The sequence below is a fragment of the Spermophilus citellus genome (genome assembly GCF_964194105.1).
Source record: "Spermophilus citellus genome assembly, chromosome: 4".
In the NCBI taxonomy this organism is placed as follows: domain Eukaryota; kingdom Metazoa; phylum Chordata; class Mammalia; order Rodentia; family Sciuridae; genus Spermophilus; species Spermophilus citellus.
Window position 1 is genome coordinate 66,052,334 of NC_138185.1, and position 21,095 is coordinate 66,073,428.

The 21,095-nt window shown below is 43.4% G+C and overlaps 1 protein-coding gene across 5 annotated transcripts in view; it reads right to left on the reverse strand.

Moving 5' to 3' along the window:
- Positions 1–21,095, reverse strand: part of NTRK3 (neurotrophic receptor tyrosine kinase 3) — a 376,727-nt gene that overhangs the window by 42,042 nt on the left and 313,590 nt on the right. For all 5 annotated transcript variants that reach the window (XM_081291778.1, XM_081291779.1, XM_081291777.1 and 2 more), the window contains 2 exons: positions 14,040–14,212; positions 10,194–10,437 (listed from right to left, as the gene is read on the reverse strand). In XM_081291778.1, coding sequence (XP_081147904.1) covers positions 10,194–10,437; positions 14,040–14,212 — 417 coding nt within the window. The remainder of the gene's footprint in view (positions 1–10,193; positions 10,438–14,039; positions 14,213–21,095) is intronic.

Genomic DNA, 21,095 nt, shown 5'->3' on the forward strand with positions numbered 1-21,095 from the left:
TATTTTCAAAGCTGTGATCCAAAACTGCAAGGAAATCTGAGTCCCCAGACTCTGGCCTTCAGTTCACCATTCCAAATTCCACTGATTCTAATGCCTTTCTCTCCATCATCCACTGCTACATCACCACTGCGGCACCCAATCTCACTGCCTATAGCCTGGACAACTACAATGGCTCACTTCAACACAAGTTTCTATGACTGTCCATCAGCTACCCAAATCAAAACAGCTGGTCTTCCAAGGGTGGATGGAATATTTTCTTCCATGCATGTATCTTGAGTTTTGGTCAGTTGAATGACACACCATTCTAGACCACTCTCCATTTGCTTGCTTCTGTGCCTTAGCTCACACTAACCCCTCTGCTTGGAATGACCTACTATTATTCAATCCACTGACTGCCAATCAACTTCTCAAGGTCTGTGTCATTGTTCCATTGTTGAAATTTGTAACCACCTTTTTATATTCCCCTCCCTCTGGCTTACAATAGAGCTACAAATTTTCATCCTGTCTTACTTTTCCTATGAAATTTTTATTTCCCTGGGATTAGAAATTGTGTTGTTTTCAGACAGCCATGGAGTTGAACTGAATCGTGTATGCCACACATGGACCTTGTACCTAGGAACTTGGTACAAGAGAGGAAATTAACCAGAATAGACAAAATTCAGCAAATATACAAACTAGATTGCTCATCTTAAAATTATGTAAATGCTCTAATACTGAGGAATCTCAGGTTGGGAACACATCACCAATCTTCTCTAAAACTCCATTTTCTCATCCAAAAGTGGAGGCCAGCAATCATTGATCACTTACTTCTTTGGGAAGTTCTCAGAAGACACTCTTTCTCTCCAGGAAGAGTACTGAGGAGGTTTACAAAGGCTGGTGTGAAAGATCAAAGTTTCACTAGGTTGACAAATGAGTTCTTCTTCATTTCGGTTGGGAATGAGAATGTACACCATCAACCAGTGAGACACAAAGAGCCAGGAGAATTCGATGGCAATTAAAGGCAGAGTTAATCATTCATCAATTGCTTAGTGCTTTTCTCTGGTTATTATCACTGTCACTATTGTATGTGGACAGATCAGTTGTCCTAAATCTTCACCAGGAAACCTGCTGAAGGGGTCACAGTGCTCAGTCTTCAGGATAAAAAAGCTTTCCTCACTCCTGGCCAAAGTGCTTCAAGATCCCCACAACTGGGGACAGGCAAGGGATGGCAGAATAGCCATGGCTCTTTGTTCTTCTCCTGCAGCTAGAGCTGCTCTCTGTTGATCTCTCTCTGCCTGCCTGCATATCTATTTTATAAAGTTCTATTTGAAGATGAGGTTTTAATGCAGTAAAAACAAAATAATTGCATTGGATAATTCAGCACCTAATTCAACCTTTTGAGTTGAAAACCAAGGACACTGATTTAAAGTCAATGTCACCAAAGTCACTAAGTGACTGAACTGGGGCCCATTATTTAATGCCTGCTCCAGGAAAAGGAGCAATGGAGGCACCAATGCATGTGAAGATGAAAGTTCAGCATATCCTTCAAACTCCCAACGAAGAATCCATGCAGTGGCAGAAAATAATGCTATTAGTGTGGCTAGTACTTGTGAAGAGATAGGGTATCCCCAAGATGATGAAAAAGAAAGACAGGAAGCACCCACTTGATAAATGATAAACTTAGGTCCTAGGGGGGAAAAGTGAATTTATCCCATGTCAATGGTCATATCCAGGAATGAACTGAGGCTTCCTGGCTTCTCGTTCTGCACTGGAGATACACAGTTGCCAAAAGCCCATAAGCAAAGCTGGAAGGATACTCCCCAGGACTAGTATTCCTAGGCCATTGAGAGGCAAATGTCCCAAATATCTCCTTGACATCATTGTTAGAGTTCATGGCTGACACCTCAACTTTCTGGTCATCATGTCCTCTCTAGGTCATCTTCAAATCAGATTGCTGGGATGTCCCATGACAGAAACCACCAGATATGTCTTGGTATTTACTTCTGTCCTTTATGAAATGATTGAGTTTTAGGTAGATATCCAACATTACCACTGCATTGAAAAAAAGTATAAAATGTCCTAAAAATATGGAAGTATGGGATATAGAGATGGAAGAAAGGATTTATAGAATCTCCATTTCTGAAGAGTGTATTTGAAACTTTTGCCCATATAATTCTTTCACCCAGTTGATTGGAGTATGAGAACCCTAAATATCTCAAAAAAAGAAGATGGTAGAGTAGAAATTAAACTTCACTCACTGAACTACATCTGGGTAATATGAAAAAGCTTGTTTTAAAACAAGAAGTTGTTCTTTTATTTTATCAGAAATGGAAAAAAGCCTGGGATATTGAACAGCTGTGGTCCAGGGTCAAAACAAATAGAAATTGCTTGAGATGACCTTGACTTTACCCTTGAAACCTCTGGCCATTTCTCCCTTTTATCCTGAAGAAACAGAGCCTCCTTTTCACCATTATACACAAGACTTTAGTCCCATAGAAGAAGAAAAAAAAAAACCACAGAACTAGACACCATAGAACTAGAATCTAAACTTCAGGTTTTCTAGATGAAAGAACTATCTTTGATTCATGCAACATAGACACAAAACTGGCACTGAGACAGAGGTTTCCTAAATACCAGTCCTGTCCCTCAACAGACTTTCACATTCTAAAATGTCTGATATTTTGTAGATAATTAGAGTGCAGATCCACTGGCTTTAATCAAGGAAACAAGGTTGTAATACCTATAATTAGCATAAATCTATCCCACACACCTTCCTCTGTATTCCTTGCCTCTACAGCTTTGTGCAGCTTAATAGGTCTTAGCATTTAAGTTGTTTTTCTAAATTCACTCAAGAAGTGCATACCATGGCACCCTGTCTGCCTGGAGATCTACTCTGTGGCCATGTCTCCTAATTAACCCATGCACCCGCTACCAAAGTTGAAGAAAAGAACAAAGGTGTGGTTTAGGGCCTGGGAATCTAAGGAAACCCCCTTCTTTCTTTTAGCTTCCTGGCTAAGCTCTAGCAGAGAAAGTTAACTCCGGCCCTGTCTGTGCCCTGTCTAAAGATGGTTTTCCAAGACTGCACAGTTCTAAAGAATTACTATGAGAATCTGTAGCTACTTGTCACTCACAAAATAAGGGTTTTCAGCAGCTCTGGGCCTTGGTGCTGCAGGAGGGTCCTATAGCCCACCTATCCCCATTCCTGCTAACTGAACCATGGAGTCCTGGGGCCTCCAGAAAGTACATCAAGGGTTGTCCTGGGGTACCAAGCACTAAAAGAGAGACTGAAATAGAGAGAACCAACCCCTCACCCTACTTCAATCACACTTCAATCACAGCAGTCCCACTACCCTTAAAAGAGGAATTGGTTAAGTGCAATGTGGTAGCTGTGAGTGTATCCTAGGACTGTAAAAAGGACATTAATGGGAAAATTCTTAGAATCCAAACAGTATAATTAATAATTGTGCCACTGACAACTTTTTTTTTTTTTTTTGGACAAATGTACCATGGTTATAGGAACAGTTGGAAAAATTGGGTGAAAGGTATTTGGGAACTCTATACTATCTTTGCAACTGTTATGTAAATCTAAAATTACTCAAAAAAAAGGACAATGATTATAAATCTTCCCCATTGTTCTCTATATAAATAAAAACATGGGTAATAAGTTATTAGAATATTTTAAAAGCAACAAAGAAACCATCAGGCCCTGTTCTTGGGGTTTGGCCACTGGACCTCTGCTGAGACTCATCTTCTGAAATTCAGTAAAACTTTTCTTTCCCTAGTATCTGGGTCTACTCAGGAGAGCCTAATGATTGAAACCACAGGGATGAATCTGGCTAAATCCCCTTCAAACAAGGTCAGCAATTATCAAGGGCTGGTATGCCCAGCTGCTGATCCTTTCTAACCCAGTTTAGCTGCAGGAGTGGGTGCTGGGTCTCCCTACCCCTGGCCTCAGAGGAAGGAACTATGATTCTCAGAGTGGTCGGCAGACCAAATGGAGATGAATGCAGTTTTGAGCTGCTTAGGATTTCCAATCAGAGGAATAACAATTGAGCACAGGCAGGTCTCTAGCCTTAATCTTGCCTCTTGGGAAGAACTACTTGACAAATTGGTCAGGGCTGGGCATGACACCACAACTCCTTCCCCATCTGAGTGGTGGGTGGAATGGCATATCCTCTTTCCTACAGAAAACAGAAAAAATCTGCCTCTGGGCTGGGGTTGTGGCTCAAGGGGTAGAGCGCTCACCTAGCATGCGTGAGACACTGGGTTCAATCCTCAGCACCACATAAAAATAAAATAAAGGTATTGCGTCCACCTACAACTAAAAATATATATTTTAAAAAATCTGCCTCTCTAGGGGAAAAGCTGCCATATTCCTGGGCTGCTGTGCTGGACTGCAATGCCTAATCTGGGGACTCAGTGGACAAGCCTCCTCTGGCTGCAAGGTGAGTCCTGCATCAGCAATGGTTCCATCATGATTCAAGTGCACATTATTATGGTAACTTGCTTGCCTTCTCTGCCTCAGTGGGCTCAGAATTCATAATCTGGAGAGGAAAAAGGGGTTCTTGCTACTGAATGGGCCTCCCAAAACCCAGGGAGTACAGATGGCACACTGGGATCCTGAAAGTCAGTTGACTTGAATTGCGATCACTCGCTTTTAAAGGTGAAAGCAAACTACAAGTCATTTTGCAGATCACTGACTCCCTCAGCCCACTAATATCCACTTGACTTCCATCTAAGGACCTCTCCCTAATTGAGGACAAGCATAGCTTGTCAACATTTAGAGAAGCCCCAGACTCTCAGCTCAGATGATATGGTAATCAGCCATTGTTCTGGATGGTCATAAAACTGAGAGGGGCTCTCTCTGCTTCAGGCCATGTCCTGGATTGCTTTCCTCGGCCATGCCCCTCCACCATGAGTTCTGCCTCACGTCAGGTCCAGATCAATGAAGCCGTCATCTGTGAACTGAGACCTCTGAAACCATGAGCCCCAAGTAAACTTTTCCTCCTCTATGTTGTTCTTGTCAGGTCCTTTGGTCACAGTGACAAAAGTGCCGGCTAAAACAGACAATACTTTTGTCAGGAGGGGAGATGACAGAACCTATGTAAGCCAGGCCCATGGACAACAACCAGAACACATTCCTTCATGGTACTTTCCCCTTCTCTCTGACTAGGCATTCTAGCTGAATGCCTAGGATGACTGAGGACGCCACAGAAGGACAAGGGTAGTGTTCCATTAGCCTGAATGGCCATGTGGAAGAGGGCTACTCTCCCGGTGAGCGCACCTGTTCATACTGTGATGTGACCTGAAAATGAGCTTCTATTAGTGTTGGAACCATTATATATTTTTGCATCTATTTGTTACCGCAATTGGCCTACCTTAACTAATACCCTTAGGTAAGCCTTGTTCAGATGCTCATCTTGGAACTGGGGAAACCATTTTTTTTTAAATTTTAACTCTAATAACAGTAACAGTAATTAATATTTATTGAGCATTTATCATCCTAAGAGCTTTATATGTATTACCTCGTAATCTTTACAGCAAATGCATGAGATAGGGGCTATTAACTTCATTTTACAGTCGGAGACACAGAAAGGGTAAATAACTTTCCCCAAATCATATAACCAGGAGTTATGAAAGCAGAGATTCAAGCCCAGGCAGTGTGGGTCCAATTTTCATCACTGACATGGGAATACCATGACATCCATAAAATCAAATACTTTACCAACCAGATTGTCTCGCTCTAAGATCATTATCCTTCTTTCTGGTGCTGCTGGGGACCGTGGCCTGGAATCTCCAGCTTAGAACCCAGTGCCATGCTCCCAACTCCTTCATGGCCCTGATGTCTTTGCCTGGACTTTTGCATACTTCCCTCCTCATCTCCTCGACACTTGGCTTTAGTTTCTGCCAGAACCCTGCTTTTGACCTTATGTCATTATCCCTGACTCAGACCACCACTCACCCATCTCCTCTGGACATTTTCCCCAGATAACTGTTTTTACTTCCCTAGACAAGACTTGCCAAGATTTTCCCTGCCACCTACTGCAAAATTCCCCAGTATCCTCACCACAGATTTACCTTGACTTGATGGGTATCTGATTGCCTGTCTGGGCTCCTCCTGGTCTGGCTTAATCCACTTCCTGCCTAACTTTGAATTCACATTCTGACCTCATTCACTGACATTTTTATTGGGTGTTTACCAAGGAACTAGGCTAGGTACACAGGACAGCAGAGTGAACAGGAAAGCCCACTACCAGAGTAGGATCAGTGCCAATCCCCTCCTATTCCACTCCCCCCCAGATCTCAGCACATCATCTCCCCCTCAAAAAAAAAAAATCTGAAAACATTTCAATTCTGGAATCTCAGTCTCTTCTCCTTCAGGATGCTCAATTTTTTTTTTTTAATTCTAAATTGATCACCAATCTCCTAGTGTTTGATGAAAGATATAATGGTACTCAAACCTTGCCCTTATCAAAGCCAGTTTAAGGACAGTCTGGAAGCCCTGAGCCAGGGATCTACAGGAGGAAAAGGTGTCTGTCTTTGGCATCATCTTAAGAAGAGAGAACAAATTGCTCCAGAGCTTTGATGCAGGAATGTTTATTTTCTCCATCTATATATGTAACAGGAAATTCAGCAGTTCACCTTTGTAAATCGTTTGCATACCACTTATGTAGGAGCCAGATGGTGCCTCTTTGTTTTCAGAAATTAAAAATGAAAAAAGGAGAATATAATGAGGGGCTTATCTCAAGCTCCCCTCTGCTCCCCTGGGTACGCTCTAGAATCCTCGGGGAGCAGGAGAGCACAAATAGATGCACACACAAACACACACACACGTCTGAATTACCTATGTTTATCTATATTAGGCATGAGAAATGAAGCAAATTCTTAGGCCCAGTGATCAATGGTAGCAGAGAGGTGAAGCTTGTCCTAGGGTATCTGCTTGCAGACAGAACCCTTCACAGCGTTCTCTCCATCTGATAAATCACTGTTTCCCTGAGGGTCTCAGCCAGTGCAACTGAACAACAACATCTTACATAAATCACTGGGACATGGCTTTAGCTCTAAGATTCAGAAACAGGAACAGGACCATAGAAACACTGACCAAAAGAAGAAGCAAGCACTGATGACCCAGTATGTCTTCATAAGTTGAAATCTTTCAAAGGAAATTTTCCTGAGGTGGTCAACTTAAAGACCCTACTCCTTTAGGGCAGCTGTGTGATCTCAAATTATTTTTCAGTGGTCAGGAGGTTCCTCTTTCTAACCCAGAAAGTGCATGTGGAAATAAGATTAGCTCCACAGTTTGTTTGTTTGTTTTGCCCTGGGTGTGAGAAGAACTAAGGAAGATAATGAAAACAATAAACTTACCCAGTAAGTATTGAATTACAGGCTCTTTACACAAATGAACTTACTTAACATCAACATTACTCTATTGAGTAAATATTTTTGTCCTCCTTGGAGAAACAGGAAAGCTGAGCAGAGGTTAGGGCAAAGGCATGCAGGTCACATGACTGCTAATAATAGTCAAATGTTAGAAAGTGATCACAGGTTAAGATCAGGCCCCAAACCCAAGAATACCCTTGTTGTCCCCAGTGTCTTCCAATAGGAATGATAAGACTTCAGACTGCATTATTGTGACCTCAGGCAAATGTACTGCTGCCTTTTGTTTTATAGAAGAGTAGGGAAGGAAGATGAAGTCCACAGCACAAGCCACTTGTTGAATGTGGAGAGCACAGTACCTACCCAACAGCAGTGGAATAAGCAGCTTCCCAATGGTGTGCTGAGTTTTACTGCAATAGCTATCCTTCCTTGTTCCATATGCCCTTGGAAACAAAGGCATACATTTCCAAGCCAGCTGGCCTCAACTAGCAACCTGGCTTAGCACTCATGAAGGAGGAATTGAAGATACAGCGAGCATAGACATTTCCCATTTATTCTCCCTTCCTTAAATTCACCCTGGCACCCACGGAAATTAGATGGGTTTACTCCTTGAAACTCTCCCAGGAGTAAAGAGCAACAGTTCACAGCTGCTAAAGCAAGGGCAAAGAACTATCATTGGGACAGTGATTTGTTTTATTTGGTTTTTCTTTTTAAACCCAAACAGAGAAATATTAAGTGCAAGCCTAGAAGCAAGTCTGAAGGCTCAGTTTGCACATTCTGGTCAGTCATGGTTTCTTGGTTTCCCAAGATCATGGTGAAGCCAGCAGAGACCATCTTGGCCTAATTAAATATCTGCCCTGCACAGAAAAAAAGTAAAACAGTGAGCCATCCCTTACTTTCTTCCACTCCACCATAAATCTGAGCTCAGTCAGGCAATCCAGCAAACCCTATTACACAGAGTGGAGAGGCAGTTAAATGGTGCCAGTTCTAGCTGGCCTCTAAGAAATTGATGACCCATGGGCCCTCTTAGTAACCACACCAATGCCTCTCTTGAAAATGAGCAGAAAAAATGGTCTAGATACTAAAAAGAGACTCCACTTTGACATTTGCTGGCAGGTCTGCTCTGGCCCAGTGTGTGGTACTTGCTATATTTTGTTCTTTTCTATCTCTGGACACTGGATGGGGCTGGTGGCTACAGAAGCTGCCCAGTGTGCTGTGGACACTCTACTTTCCCCCCATGTGGTCTACTTTGCTCATGATAGTACATCATTTGTCATCCTTTGTACCACAAACAAGCCACTTCGTAGCCATAAAAATCATTTCTTAAACATTGCATTTTTCTCTGGATTTTTGCTAAAATGAAGTTCCTTGAGTGATCCATTTTAATGCCTGAGTGATCATGATTTAGGCAAAGCTACATACATGTCCCAACCCCAAATTCCTAGCCTCCTGGTCCATCAGGCTCAAGCCAATAGGACCATCATATTTGGGGTCATCGACTCATAATACAATCATCCATTCCTTGCAAAAAGATGAGACAAGTAGCTGCTACTCCACTTGCTATTGGTTGAATGTTTGTGTTCAGAGTTCAAAGTTAGGTTAAGTCTAACCCTCAACATGATGGTTTGGTGGGGAGGGGTCTTTGAGAGGCAATTAGATCATGAAGATGGAGACTTCATGAATAAAAGATTAATGCCTTTATCCAAAAAAGACCTCAGAAAGATCCTTTGCACCTTTTCTTCCATGTGAGGACCCAGTGAGAAGACAACTAGTTATCATAATGTGCCCTCACCAGACATAGAATCTGTAAGAGCCTTGATCTTGGGCTTAAAAACATGAGAAATAAAATTTTTCTTGTTGTAACATCCCCAGTTTATGGCTAAGACATCCTTCCGCTTCCAAAACATTATTCTCTCTCTCCTTATACCACCTATCCAAACTACTCCCCTAGTTAATGTCCCCATGTTCCATGTATTAGAGACATCTGCCTCCCAATCAATTTGCAGACATTACTCCATCTCTGGGTTTAAAGTTGCAACCACATTTCCCCTTTCTGAGAAAAGTGACGCTTGTGGTCATTCACCCTTTCCCTGGCAATAATCAAAACCATCCAATGATCCATGGGAAGATTTCCAAAGACTAAGGAGAAAAGTTGTTTCTGGAAGCAAAACAAGATCCTATTAATGTGAAGTAGACAACTGTATGCATTCAGGAATCTTTCCTTAAGATCTAACCTGGCGTCTCTCCAAAGCTGGAAGCTGATAGGATGCTTTCTTTCCTCATCTTTCCAAAACCATTAGGATTATCTGTTCAGCAGTGTATTAACCATTTTTGCTAGTTTTCTTTGGGTTCCACTTTTCATCAAGATCTATCTTTGGAAAGAAATCATCCTTACATGGTCACAAGATAATTCCAGAGAATAAAATGTGTCATGGTTAAGGCTAGATTAGGGATTGTGATGGGAGATGTTAAAATATAGCACCAAATTGGAATTACCTGGGTATGGATTTGTGTGTGTGTGTGTGTGTGTGTGTGTGTGTGTGTTTGTATGAGCATTTATGCATGTAAGAACACAATGCCTGTGTTATTGCAATGTACAGATACAGTTGAGTCAAATGTCTAAGAGGACAAGAGGAAGAGCCAGTTGAGATAATAATAAAAACATATGCCAAGCAACAGGAGTGATCAAAAGGTAACAACTAACTGTTGAATGTGCATCTGAACACGTGTGTGTATATGCGTGCACCAGAGTGACAGGGTTAATGGACAATGACAAAGACATGTAAGCAAGGTTCTAGCTCTGCTGCTGAGCCCTTCAGCTGGGAAAGTCACCTTACCCTGTAGTAATCAGTGCTGTAGACATCTCTGGACATGCCAAAGTCTCCAATCTTCACCAGCAGGTTGGCTCCAACCAGGCAGTTCCTGGTGGCCAGGTCCCTGTGCACGAAGTGCTGGGAGGCCAAGTACACCATGCCTGAGGCGATTTGACTGGCAATGTGGAGCATCTGAGAGAGCCCCAGCTCGCCCTTGGCTTGGCGTGGCTGCCCATCCACGAGGATCATGGCATCTGGCCCATGGGCCCTGTGAGGAGGTGGGAAGGAAAGAGGGAGCAGAGAGAATTCAGGAGATCAAGGGAAAAGAACTTTTTGGTTCCCAGTCCTCTGGAATGCTCCACAGAAATGAGTGAAATTCCCCTTTCCTAACTTCTATACCCTATTTCTACCTACCCCAAAGTATATTGAATGAATGTGGGTATGGCTGAAACTCTACAACCAGATTCCCGTGGAAGATGACAGAAGACATATTCACATGGAACTGGGAATAATCCCACTATTTTTAACATCTTACTGCTACAGAAGGGTTCCCCCATGAGATAGATACTTATTATATAATAATTAATAAAACAACAACTAACTGTTATATAGCCCTTACTATATGCCAAGCACTGTTCTGGTTGTTTTGAATATATTCAATTAATCTGTCCACCGGGACTCTGAAATTAAAAAATTGAGAAATAAAGAAAATGATCAGATCAATTGCCAAAGTTCCAGAGGTCTCAGAATGGCTATCTTGGTAAACAGGAGACAGAATTTAAAGCCAAACCTTGACTTATAAAAGAGCACTTTCAAAGGGAGAAAGGAATTTAAAACACATTCCCAGGTCCCCGCCCACTAGGATTCTGATTGGCTGGGCAGAGCATATTCATTTGCATTTCCCACAATTTCCCGGTGCTGATGTAGACTAGCAGTCTACACCCAGCAACCATAAATAATAGGAAACTCGTGGGTCCTCACTCCTAACCACTCCACCACACTGCTTAGCACAGGGTAACTCAACAACAGCAGCAAGGCAAGATGGAGAGACCCTCTGACTCTGCAGCACCTAGAGTACTCCAGCACCCCTTCCATCTCAAATTAGGGCCTGGATTTGTTTTTCTAACATCTTGCCTTGTCATATCTGTCATTTTTAGTGCTCACTCTTTTCTCTAGAAAGCCCAATGAGCCATAACCACACCGGGGGCCCTTATTTATGAAGCGGTGGCCCAACGAGCCCTGGTGTACAGCAAGGTCTCAGCCTGTTTTACTGCTTCTCCAGTTTCCATTGAAAGGCACCATTAAATATGAACACTCATTTTATTATCTCCGGTGAGCTCCAACTACCTCACTCCTCAGAAGGAGGGCTGCTGCATCAGCTGGCAAGCCAGGGGGTCACTAGATAAGCACAACGCCTGTCCACCAGGAGGGCACTCTCCAGCCTGCCCCTAAATACCACAACTTGGAGATGTGAGGGCAGGCAGGGCCAATCTGGGGTCATGGAGGCTGTGTTTGGAAGAGCAGCAGTAAGTCAGCTCCCAGGAAAGGTTAGTGTGACCTATTGCTAAGAGTGTCTGGCACCAGGGCATTCTGGAGAAGTCTTGACTGACAGAGCCTAGGGAGACAGATTAATGGCATCTACTGGGAATCTGGTTAGCAGTAGAGGTAAAAGTCCAGATTACATTGCAAAAAAAATTACCCCCCAAATACTGTTGGGCCTTGATTTTTGGATAGAATCCTCCATGCTGTCTTCAGGAAAGGACTCTAGAGAAAAGACAGCGGCTAAAGAGTGTCAGCAAGTCCTTGGAGGACTGTGCTCACAGGAATGCCTCCTTACATTGTCCATGGAGACCAGGAGGTGACCCAGTGCAGAAGCTGCCCCTCACCTTGTGCCTTACTTCCTACTTCTTTTGATCTGCTTTTACTTTTCTTATTTTCTCCTGCTCCCATTCCATGCCTTTGCTCTCACTTCTCACTCTTTCCCTCCATTCTGCTCCCTTGTTCTTCCTCTTCCCTCACACTGGGCAGGAGAGGGATACACAGAGACACACAGCCAGGAACTCTCTTTAGCCCTGCTGGTGGCACTTGAGGCTGAAATACTGGGTCTGTGGAGAGGGTGTGGTGGAAAATGGAATATGCCCTCTGACCCCAGAAGAATGAAAGCACAGGGAGAGGGGAACCCTGATTATTGAGAGAGAGTGATTCCTAGATTAGAAACGAACATGATGCAAAGCCATAATAGTAATAGTAGAAATAACAGGAATAATTTTAAAAGTAGCAACCATTGGCTGAACACCTAGCTACATGAAAAATTCATCTAGGTATTACATATATATATAGTCATTAAAATACTATGAGTAGTGCAATTTGCTCCAGTTGTAATTAACGTGACAAGACGTGAACCCCAATTTGTTTTATGCTAAGGACTGAGTTCTCCAGGAAAATCCCAGTTTAGGAGGCATTGAGTAGTCTACAGATATTTTTAATTCTCCCAGGGTCTTTTTTTTTTAACCCAGATTATAAACAGAGCCCCAGAGACCCCTTCAGTCCATTACTTGGTACCAACTCTTTGTGTTCCTGCCTCAAAACTCTGACACTTTATGGAATGTTGCACTTCAGGGGGATGCTCATCATTTGTCGGTGAGCGGGTTAGAGCCCTGTATACCTTACATTTGAACCCTGGATGTTTCATTCACAACCATGAAATTTGATGGGATTCAGCTAGTGGTGAGGCAGAGACCACACCCTAAGTGTCCAGAACCTGAGAGTTCAACCTGCTTCTTGGGAAACTGGATTTCACAGTTCCTCACACATGGCTTCCCCCATACCTAGGCACTATGCGTGAGGTGACAGCAATGGAAGGCTGTCACAGGAAAATCTTAAGTTCTGTTCTAGTGATGAGCTGCTGCCTTCTCTAGGGAAAGTGGAGTCTCCCCTGCAACTACAGCCTGAACTTCTGACTGGGGTGCCAGTTTCATCCAAAGCTTCTCAAAGTCCAGGTAATCCCTCTCCAGACTTGGAGAAACTCTTCTTAAAAAAAAAAAAATATATATATATATATATATATATATGTGTGTGTGTGTGTGTGTGTGTGTGTGTGTGTGTGTGTCTGTGTGTATACATATACATATACATATTCGTGTAGAACAATATATATAGCAGCACTATCCAATAGAATTTTCAAATAATGGAAATGGTCTACACTGCATTGCTCATTTGGCAGTCACCAGACACATGCGGCTACTGAGCACTAGAAATATGGCCAGTGAGACCAATAACTGAACTTCTAACCTTATTCAACTTTAACTAATGTAAATCCAACTTCAAATAGCCATCTATGGCTACTGTCGTAGACAACACAACTCTAGAATTTACCTGAGGAAAATCTTCCTTTTTTTTTTTTCCAACCATCTCTGTCTTCTGATGAATTTTTAATCTTGCACCCTTCTATTCATCATCAAGAAGCTTCCGGCAAGAAGGTTTCCAGGAACGCTGCCCGGGACTAGCCTTACTGTGCAAGTGAGATGTGCAAGGCACAAAGGGGACAAGCTATTTGCAGCATTGAGAGAGGGTGGCCCTAGAGTCTTGGAGTTGTAAGTGACCCACTGGACTCTCCTGGGACCCAGTCCAGACTTTTCTTCTCAGCCCACCCTGGAATCAGGAGAAAGAGCACAGGCTTTTTATCTTAGGGACATAGGCCTTAGGCCAGCTGCTAAGGGGATGATGGAGAAGAATGAAAGGGTGCTTCTCATTTCCCAACCTCAGACTTAAAAGTTCAGTGGGGGGAGTGTGACTTCTAACTCCAGAGACAATCTCAGGGGTTGGGAAGTCTTAGGGTCAGTAAAGAGAAAGACAGCAATCCTCGCATACCTGAGGAACTTGTTCAGGTCTCCATGCTTCATGTACTCAAAGACCATGATGAGGGGGTCCCCATCACCACACACCCCATAGAACTTGACAATGTGTTCATGTTGCAGGTTGGTGAGCAGCTCGGCCTCCCTCTGGAAATCCTTTCGGGCAGCCAGGGTGGGGTCCTTCAGGGCCTGCAAATAGTACAGCAGCCTTTAGCAACCAGAGGCAGAGAGCTTTTCCCATGGAGAAACCTGGCACCACACACTGCTGGATTCCCAATAAATGAGATTTTAAATGGAATTTAAAGATGAGGATGCTAAATCTTTACTCTGTAAAGCGCAACCCCACCACATTCAGAATTTTGATCCACATAAAAAGAGAAAGAGAGAGAGAGAGAGAGAGAAACTCACTTTCTGACATCCACATCCCACGTGCTGGACAGTGATTTTTAAACTGTGTTCAACTCAGAGTCCCTTGGAGTCCTCAGAGATGAGTGTGAATGACAAGGGAACATGGATGTGAAATGGAAGGCCTGAGAAAGCCCCTGTTCCTAAGGTTTCCTTTAAAGAAATGGTCTCCCTGCTTTAGCTTTGTAAACCAACACACCCAAAGCCTGCCAGAAATCAGGCAGATGATCTAATAGTTTCCTTGTCTGTTTGAGTCCTTAGTTTTCAATGGTGATGGAGTTCTCTATTTGCCCAGGAGGATGAGCATTTTGACTTCTAAAAGACACTGAGTTCTCCTACCAACAGTTTGGAGCAAGCCCTGAGGGGTAAGTAGGGTGACAGCCATGGAATGGTAATTAATAGACAGCAGCTTTAGAGGCACCCAGGACCAAGTAGAGAATCACAAAATCCTAGTGCAGGATGAGAAGGTGGACATCTGGTGGCCACCAAGATGCTACAACTCAGCCCTGTGGGGGAGGCAGACCCAAGTGAGAGGGGCAAGTATGGACCAAGCCCTGTCCTGGTCTAGGAAGAGACCCAGGGTGTGAGTTCCCAATGTTGATTTTTTAAGCACCAAAAGGAGACCATGGGACCAAAGCTGAAGACTTCAAGTGCATCAGAGGAACCATGGACAGGGCACCACCACGGGGATGAGTAATGCTGGTCAGGATGGCTAAGACCTGAGCAGGGGACGGTCCCTCTCCCAGAGGAGCAGTCTGCACAGGCGCACTTGCACATTTCCCCATCCTCCCCATGAGGTCAGAGGGCAATGAGGCCAAACATCCACTTCCTTTAACTGACGATGTATGTGTAGACATTAGGTGTCTTCCAAAAGCTCATGCGTGAGACAGTGCAAGAGGGTTCAGAGGAGAAATGTTTGGGTTGTGAGAGTCTTAACCCAATCAGTGAATTAATCCTCTGATAGGGATTAACTGAGTGGTAACTGAAGGTGGGAGGGAGTGCCTAGAGGAGGTGGGTCCCTAGGGATGTGCCTTTGGGGTAAGTATTTTATATCTGGCCAATGAAGTCTCTCTGCTTTCTGGTCATGATAGGAGCTGCTCCCTCCAACACACTCTTCCACCATGATGTTCTGCTTCTCCTTGAGCCCTGAGGAATGGAGCCATCTGACTATGGATTGAGACCTCTGAAACCAGAGACCCCAAGTAAACTTGCCTCCTCCACAATTGTTCTGATCAGATCTGTTAGTCACAGCAGCAGCAAAAATGATAATACAGACAGTTTAGTGACCTCAATAGACACAACAAGACGCAATGAGGAAATGAGTGTGGAATTTCCTCACTATCAGGTAGTGGACGTTGAGACAGACTAGAGACTGCTTTGCATGCTCTCTGGCAGGCATCTGGCCTGTTCTGGTCATTCAGGCACTTTGACCTCCCCAGTAGATTATGCTAGCCCCCCAGCCAGAGACCTTTCTCCTACCCTGCAGCCCATTAGTTGAACTCTATAGGCTGCTTTACATTCTAGCACTATAGTAGTATGAATCTATTTTTTTTTAATTCATATCTATGTATCTACAGGCAGGCCCATCCAACCTCTCAGTCATTGGCACATATCAGAGATGATGACTGTTATCATGAAAATCTACTACTATCTGCTTTTTTGTTCATTTGCAAAAACTGAGGCTGAGCCTGCCTAGGAACCAGCCACATGCAAACATCTTACACAACAGAAACTTAAAATTAACACAAGCCACCCACTGGTGAGCTCCATGGTGCCCCACTAGTCAGTAGCAATACTTCCAGGGCCATCAAAGTGGGTGTGGTCTCTTGTCCAGAGATCAAACCCCATCCCAACTTCCATCAGCAGCACCTTGCATCTTTTTTAAAGTCTGAAAGGTTTCTGCAAAAGAATATTTAATTAAATGGTACCACTGCTGACAAAAAAATGTTAAAAGTTATCTGGCTTCACTTACCCATTTTACAGGTGAGAAAGCTGAGGCCTAGAACAGGGAAGGGGTTCACCAAAGATCATGAAACCAACAACTTGGATCTGGAGCCCAGGGTATTTTCCTGCCTAACACATCTGCTTAAATCAGCTGATCAGATAAATTAGGCACTAAACAGGTCCTCCAGGGAATGAAGGGCCCAGGAGTGAAAAGATGTGTTATCATTGGGGAGAGGATAGAAAAAGGCAGAAGGTATGGATGCCTGCAGAGTGGCTTCACCCAGTGCACGGGCCTATAGGGCAGACCAAGGAGAGAAACAAAGTGTGAGGTTCATTCTGCCCACCCATGGTTGATTTTTATCAGAACTAACTCTATGCACTTTCCCTTCTAGCGTTCTCTGCTTGCTCTGAGTGGTTACTTATGAATAAAGGATGAGGCTTCAAGGCCCACCACAAGCAGAACAAAGACATTTGCAAGCCAGAGAGTCATGGTGCAGCTCGGGGTTGCAGCCTAGAGCTACATGAGTTGGGGTGTGGACACAGGATGACTAAGAGTGATTTATTTATTTTCATGAAGAAGAAGTTAAAAAAAAAAAGGAGCCCAGCTTGGGTGGGATGGGAGAATATAAAGATTTATGTGAACGCTGGATTTATGAGAGGGAAAAATAGATCAAATTTGGGGCCAGCCAAATGGCCTCTCTCCATCTCTTTAAATCATTCTCTCCCACAGTCTGGATGTCAATGGCAGCCATGGGATATTTCCGTTCTCAGCTCTCCAGCAGTACCAGCCAGTGTCCCCGAGGCTGGCACCACACACCGCAGGGCAGATGAGTTCCTCCTCGGAGAGATGGAGCACAAAGCAACCGCTGTCTCTTCCAGTCTTCCGCACCCTTTTCTCTGTTTTCACATGGGGTTTTCCAGCTGGGGCTTCAAACCTGAAGTTCTTATGTCAAAGTGTGGACATTTCTTAATGTTATGTCAAATTATCAAAATGTGGGGTGTAGCTACAAGTGGGCCCAACCCCCAGGGATAAATGCAACTGAGACAGAGAGATGACGGGAGAATAATGAGGGGAAGAACTGGGCCCCTCTCAGGGAGTCCACATCTAACACTAATATTTCTGGGAAATTGCAAAATGGGTCATTGGTCAGTGGCAAGGCAGAGAACTGGTGTTTATCATCGCCACCAACCATTGATGCAGTGAGAGAGTCTTGCCAAGAGGATCTCGAAGCCAGGGAGGCTCCAGCGAGGCCCTTTGAGCAATATCCAAAAGCAAAGAGAAGAAGTGGAGTTTGCCTTCCTTGTCTCCTTCTTTTTCCTCCAAAGTTTGGGGACATTTTTCTTTCTGCTCTTTCCCTCCATGTGCATCAGATCTCAGGAGCACCTGCTGCCCTAGGGGAGGGTTTCAGCTGGGCTGCTCAGCAGGATGGGAGGCAGCAGGCTAGGGGACCAGAGCCCTGGCTGCTCAGTAGCTCCCAGCACCTTCAGAGCCACTTGACATCTTCATCTTGTCCAGCCTAAGGGATCTGCTGCCTTCCATTTTTCTTTTATTTTGTTGGGAGAAGCTATTTGTATGGATACTCTGTTTCAATACTGTTAATGTCCTGAAACCCATTTTATTATACACAGAAGGTTTCGACATATGCACATTCCTCAACATTAAACTCCTCCCTCTCTCTCTCTCTCTCTCTCTCTCTCTCTCTCTCTCTCTCTCTCTCTCTCAAAACCCCTTTTAACTATAATAATTACTTTTCTTTTAGTTCCTCAAAAGCCATTGTCATGTCCCCTTGGTAAGATTTGCACATTTACCAGGGAGAAGGATTGGTAGTTACCACATAAATAGGCATTCCTCTCTCATCTCTTTCTGGCTTAAAACTGGCCATTGGCTTCCATTGGTTTTAGGATAAAATCCAAACTCCTTAACATAGTCTTGGACTCTAAATGCCTGGTCTCCTCATCTCTATCCACCCCTCATTCAGTACACTTCAATATCACTGACTTTTCTCTATATTTACACTTTATGTTTTAATGTGCCTCAGACCCTTTGCAATTGCTATTTTGTTGGGAAAAATTCACAAGTACTTTATATCTTTATGACTGACCAGATTAGCCAGCACCACCCATAACCTCTGCAGAATATATTGACTGGTGCCCATGAGCCCCTTAATGCTCACTGATAATTGAATACTCAGAAAGGTACTTCTCTGCCAGAGAGGAGTTTACCAAGAGTTGGCTATGATTGCCACCAAATTCATCCATGATAGTTAAACCTGTTAAAATAATCATGTGATACAATGAAGAAACCACTTAAATAGGAGTGCAGAGTGGGAAGTTTTGTTTTTTTTTTTTTTTTGAAAGAGAGAGTGAGAGAGGAGAGAGGAGAGAGAGAGAGAGAATTTTTAATATTTATTTTTTAGTTCTCGGCAGACACAACATCTTTGTTGGTATGTGGTGCTGAGGATCGAACCTGGGCCGCACGCATGCCAGGCGAGCGCGCTACCGCTTGAGCCACATCCCCAGCCCCAAGTGGGAAGTTTTTATGGAAGCTGGGGTGAATGCTTTGGAAAGACCTGATAAAGGTCACTGAGTCAAAGCATTCTTAGGAGGGGAGGGGAAACCTGCTAGATTTTTAAAAAAATAATACAGATCTGAGATTCTGCCCTCGGTTTGTTTTACAAATATTTTATATGACTGTTTCAATTTAAAGCAACCAACACCAGAAATCATGAACACCCCAAACAAAAACAAAATAACCCTCCGAACTAAGAGGGACCCAAAAGCTGAAGTTCAGACATATTGAAAGAAACATAATACTAAATCCAAATGACTAAAATTGTCAATAACCAGAACATGAATTTCCTGCAGAGCAGGCTCATAAAGCTTTTTAAACAAGTAAATGCTCCAAGAGAATGAAAAAATAATTATTTTTCAGTAAGAAAGCATGCAGTCAGAACAGGGATATAAAAAATTAACAAAATATTAAGGGCCAATTAGATGTCTTAGAAATAAACTATGTGGTCATTAAGGTTCAAACAAAACCCTCCACAGACAGGAAAAACTCTAGACCAGAAAAAACCACAAGAAGTGTTTATGAATCCAAAGAGTACTGAGGTTCACTCAGGACAGGACACAGAATGACGGAGAAAGAAAATAAGAAAAGCAGAAATACCCCATTCACCATCTGCAAAGGAAGGGGTTTTCCTGGGTTTGAATGCCCTGTAAGAGCTTGTTTGCCAAATGACTATTTAAAAGTGGCATAACCAACTTCAAAACTCTGTGGATCCCATGACACACAGACCCCAACTTAGGATGCTTCAGCTTAAAATGTTTTGACTTCACACTGGTTGAAGGGATATTAATTCAGTAGACACCTTCCTTTGTATTTTGATCATTTCCCTGGCTAACAAACGGGGTCCAATCTCTCATGGTGCTGGGCAGCAGCAGCAAACCACAGCTCCCAGGCATCCACAGAATCACAAGGGCAAACAGTACTCTTCAGGGTACTATGTGGCTAAGCTTGGATGTTCGGTGGGTTCAGTGAATTCAATTTGACTTATGACCTTTTCAACCTTACTGATCAGTTTATCGGAGCACAGCTCCATCATGAGCCAAGAAGCATCTGTATTTTAACATGCACCACAAGTACAGGCAAATTGTGTCTGTCTTATCCTGCTCTCCATTTCTTTCACAGGTATTCATCTTGGCTTCCCGGCAGGCTGAAAACACCTTAAAAACATTTGTTTCCATCAGAGCAACTGCTCGAGAAAAAAAAAATCTTGCCCTTTGATTTAAAACCATGATTTTGAACAAACCTAATCTTGGGTTATACTTGCAAGTGTTTTCCAGAAGTGCAAAATTACCCTATATCAAGATGGGAACAATCTCAAGAGGAAGGGGCCTGCAAATAGGAGGAAGATCTAAAAAGAACAGGGAGCAGGCAAGGCCAATTCTCAGGGGCACTCTGGAGGAGATAGGCATGTCCTTCAGGGCTGCTCGCTGGGCGAATCCACCAGGTGGCCAATGGAGTAAAATTCCAGAGTGCTCATGATCGTGAGGATCCCAGGCCCAAGGAGAGAAGGAAACCCCTTTAAAAGGATGGATGCAGCGGGGCTGTGGCTGGGGTTCAGTGGCAGAGCACTTGCCTAGCATGTGTGAGGCACTAGGTTCAATCCTTAGCACCATGTAAAAATAAACAAATAAAATAAAGGCATGCTGTCTATACACAACTACCCCCCTCCATTTTTTTTAAAGGATGCAGACAGAAACACATTATTTGCATTACCTAGTCTGGGTGCTGCCCCTTGATGCCACACTACTCAGGGGGAACTTTCCCAGGGTTCTGGCCATCATTTTATTACCTGCTCAAAGTGCAAAACTGTTCAGTTCATGTACCAGTCAGTCCCCACATGGATGCATGACCACCCAGTGGATTAGTGTCATTCTGGACATTAAAAGTGCAAGGGCAGTGCCAATTCTACATTTAGGGACACAATTAGAAACCTTTCCATATCCCTGGTCCAAGCTGCTAAAAGATACACCAGCTCATCTGACCATCTCATGTCAATGCAGACATACAGAGCAAGTTTATGCACAGGATGTATAGCAATAAGAAGCATCAGCCTTTTATGAGGCAAAACTCTCATTCTTTCTTTCTTCCTTTTTTTCTAGAATACAGAATAGAGGTCAGCAATCTACTTCTGTTTTGTTAAAAAAATTATTGGAA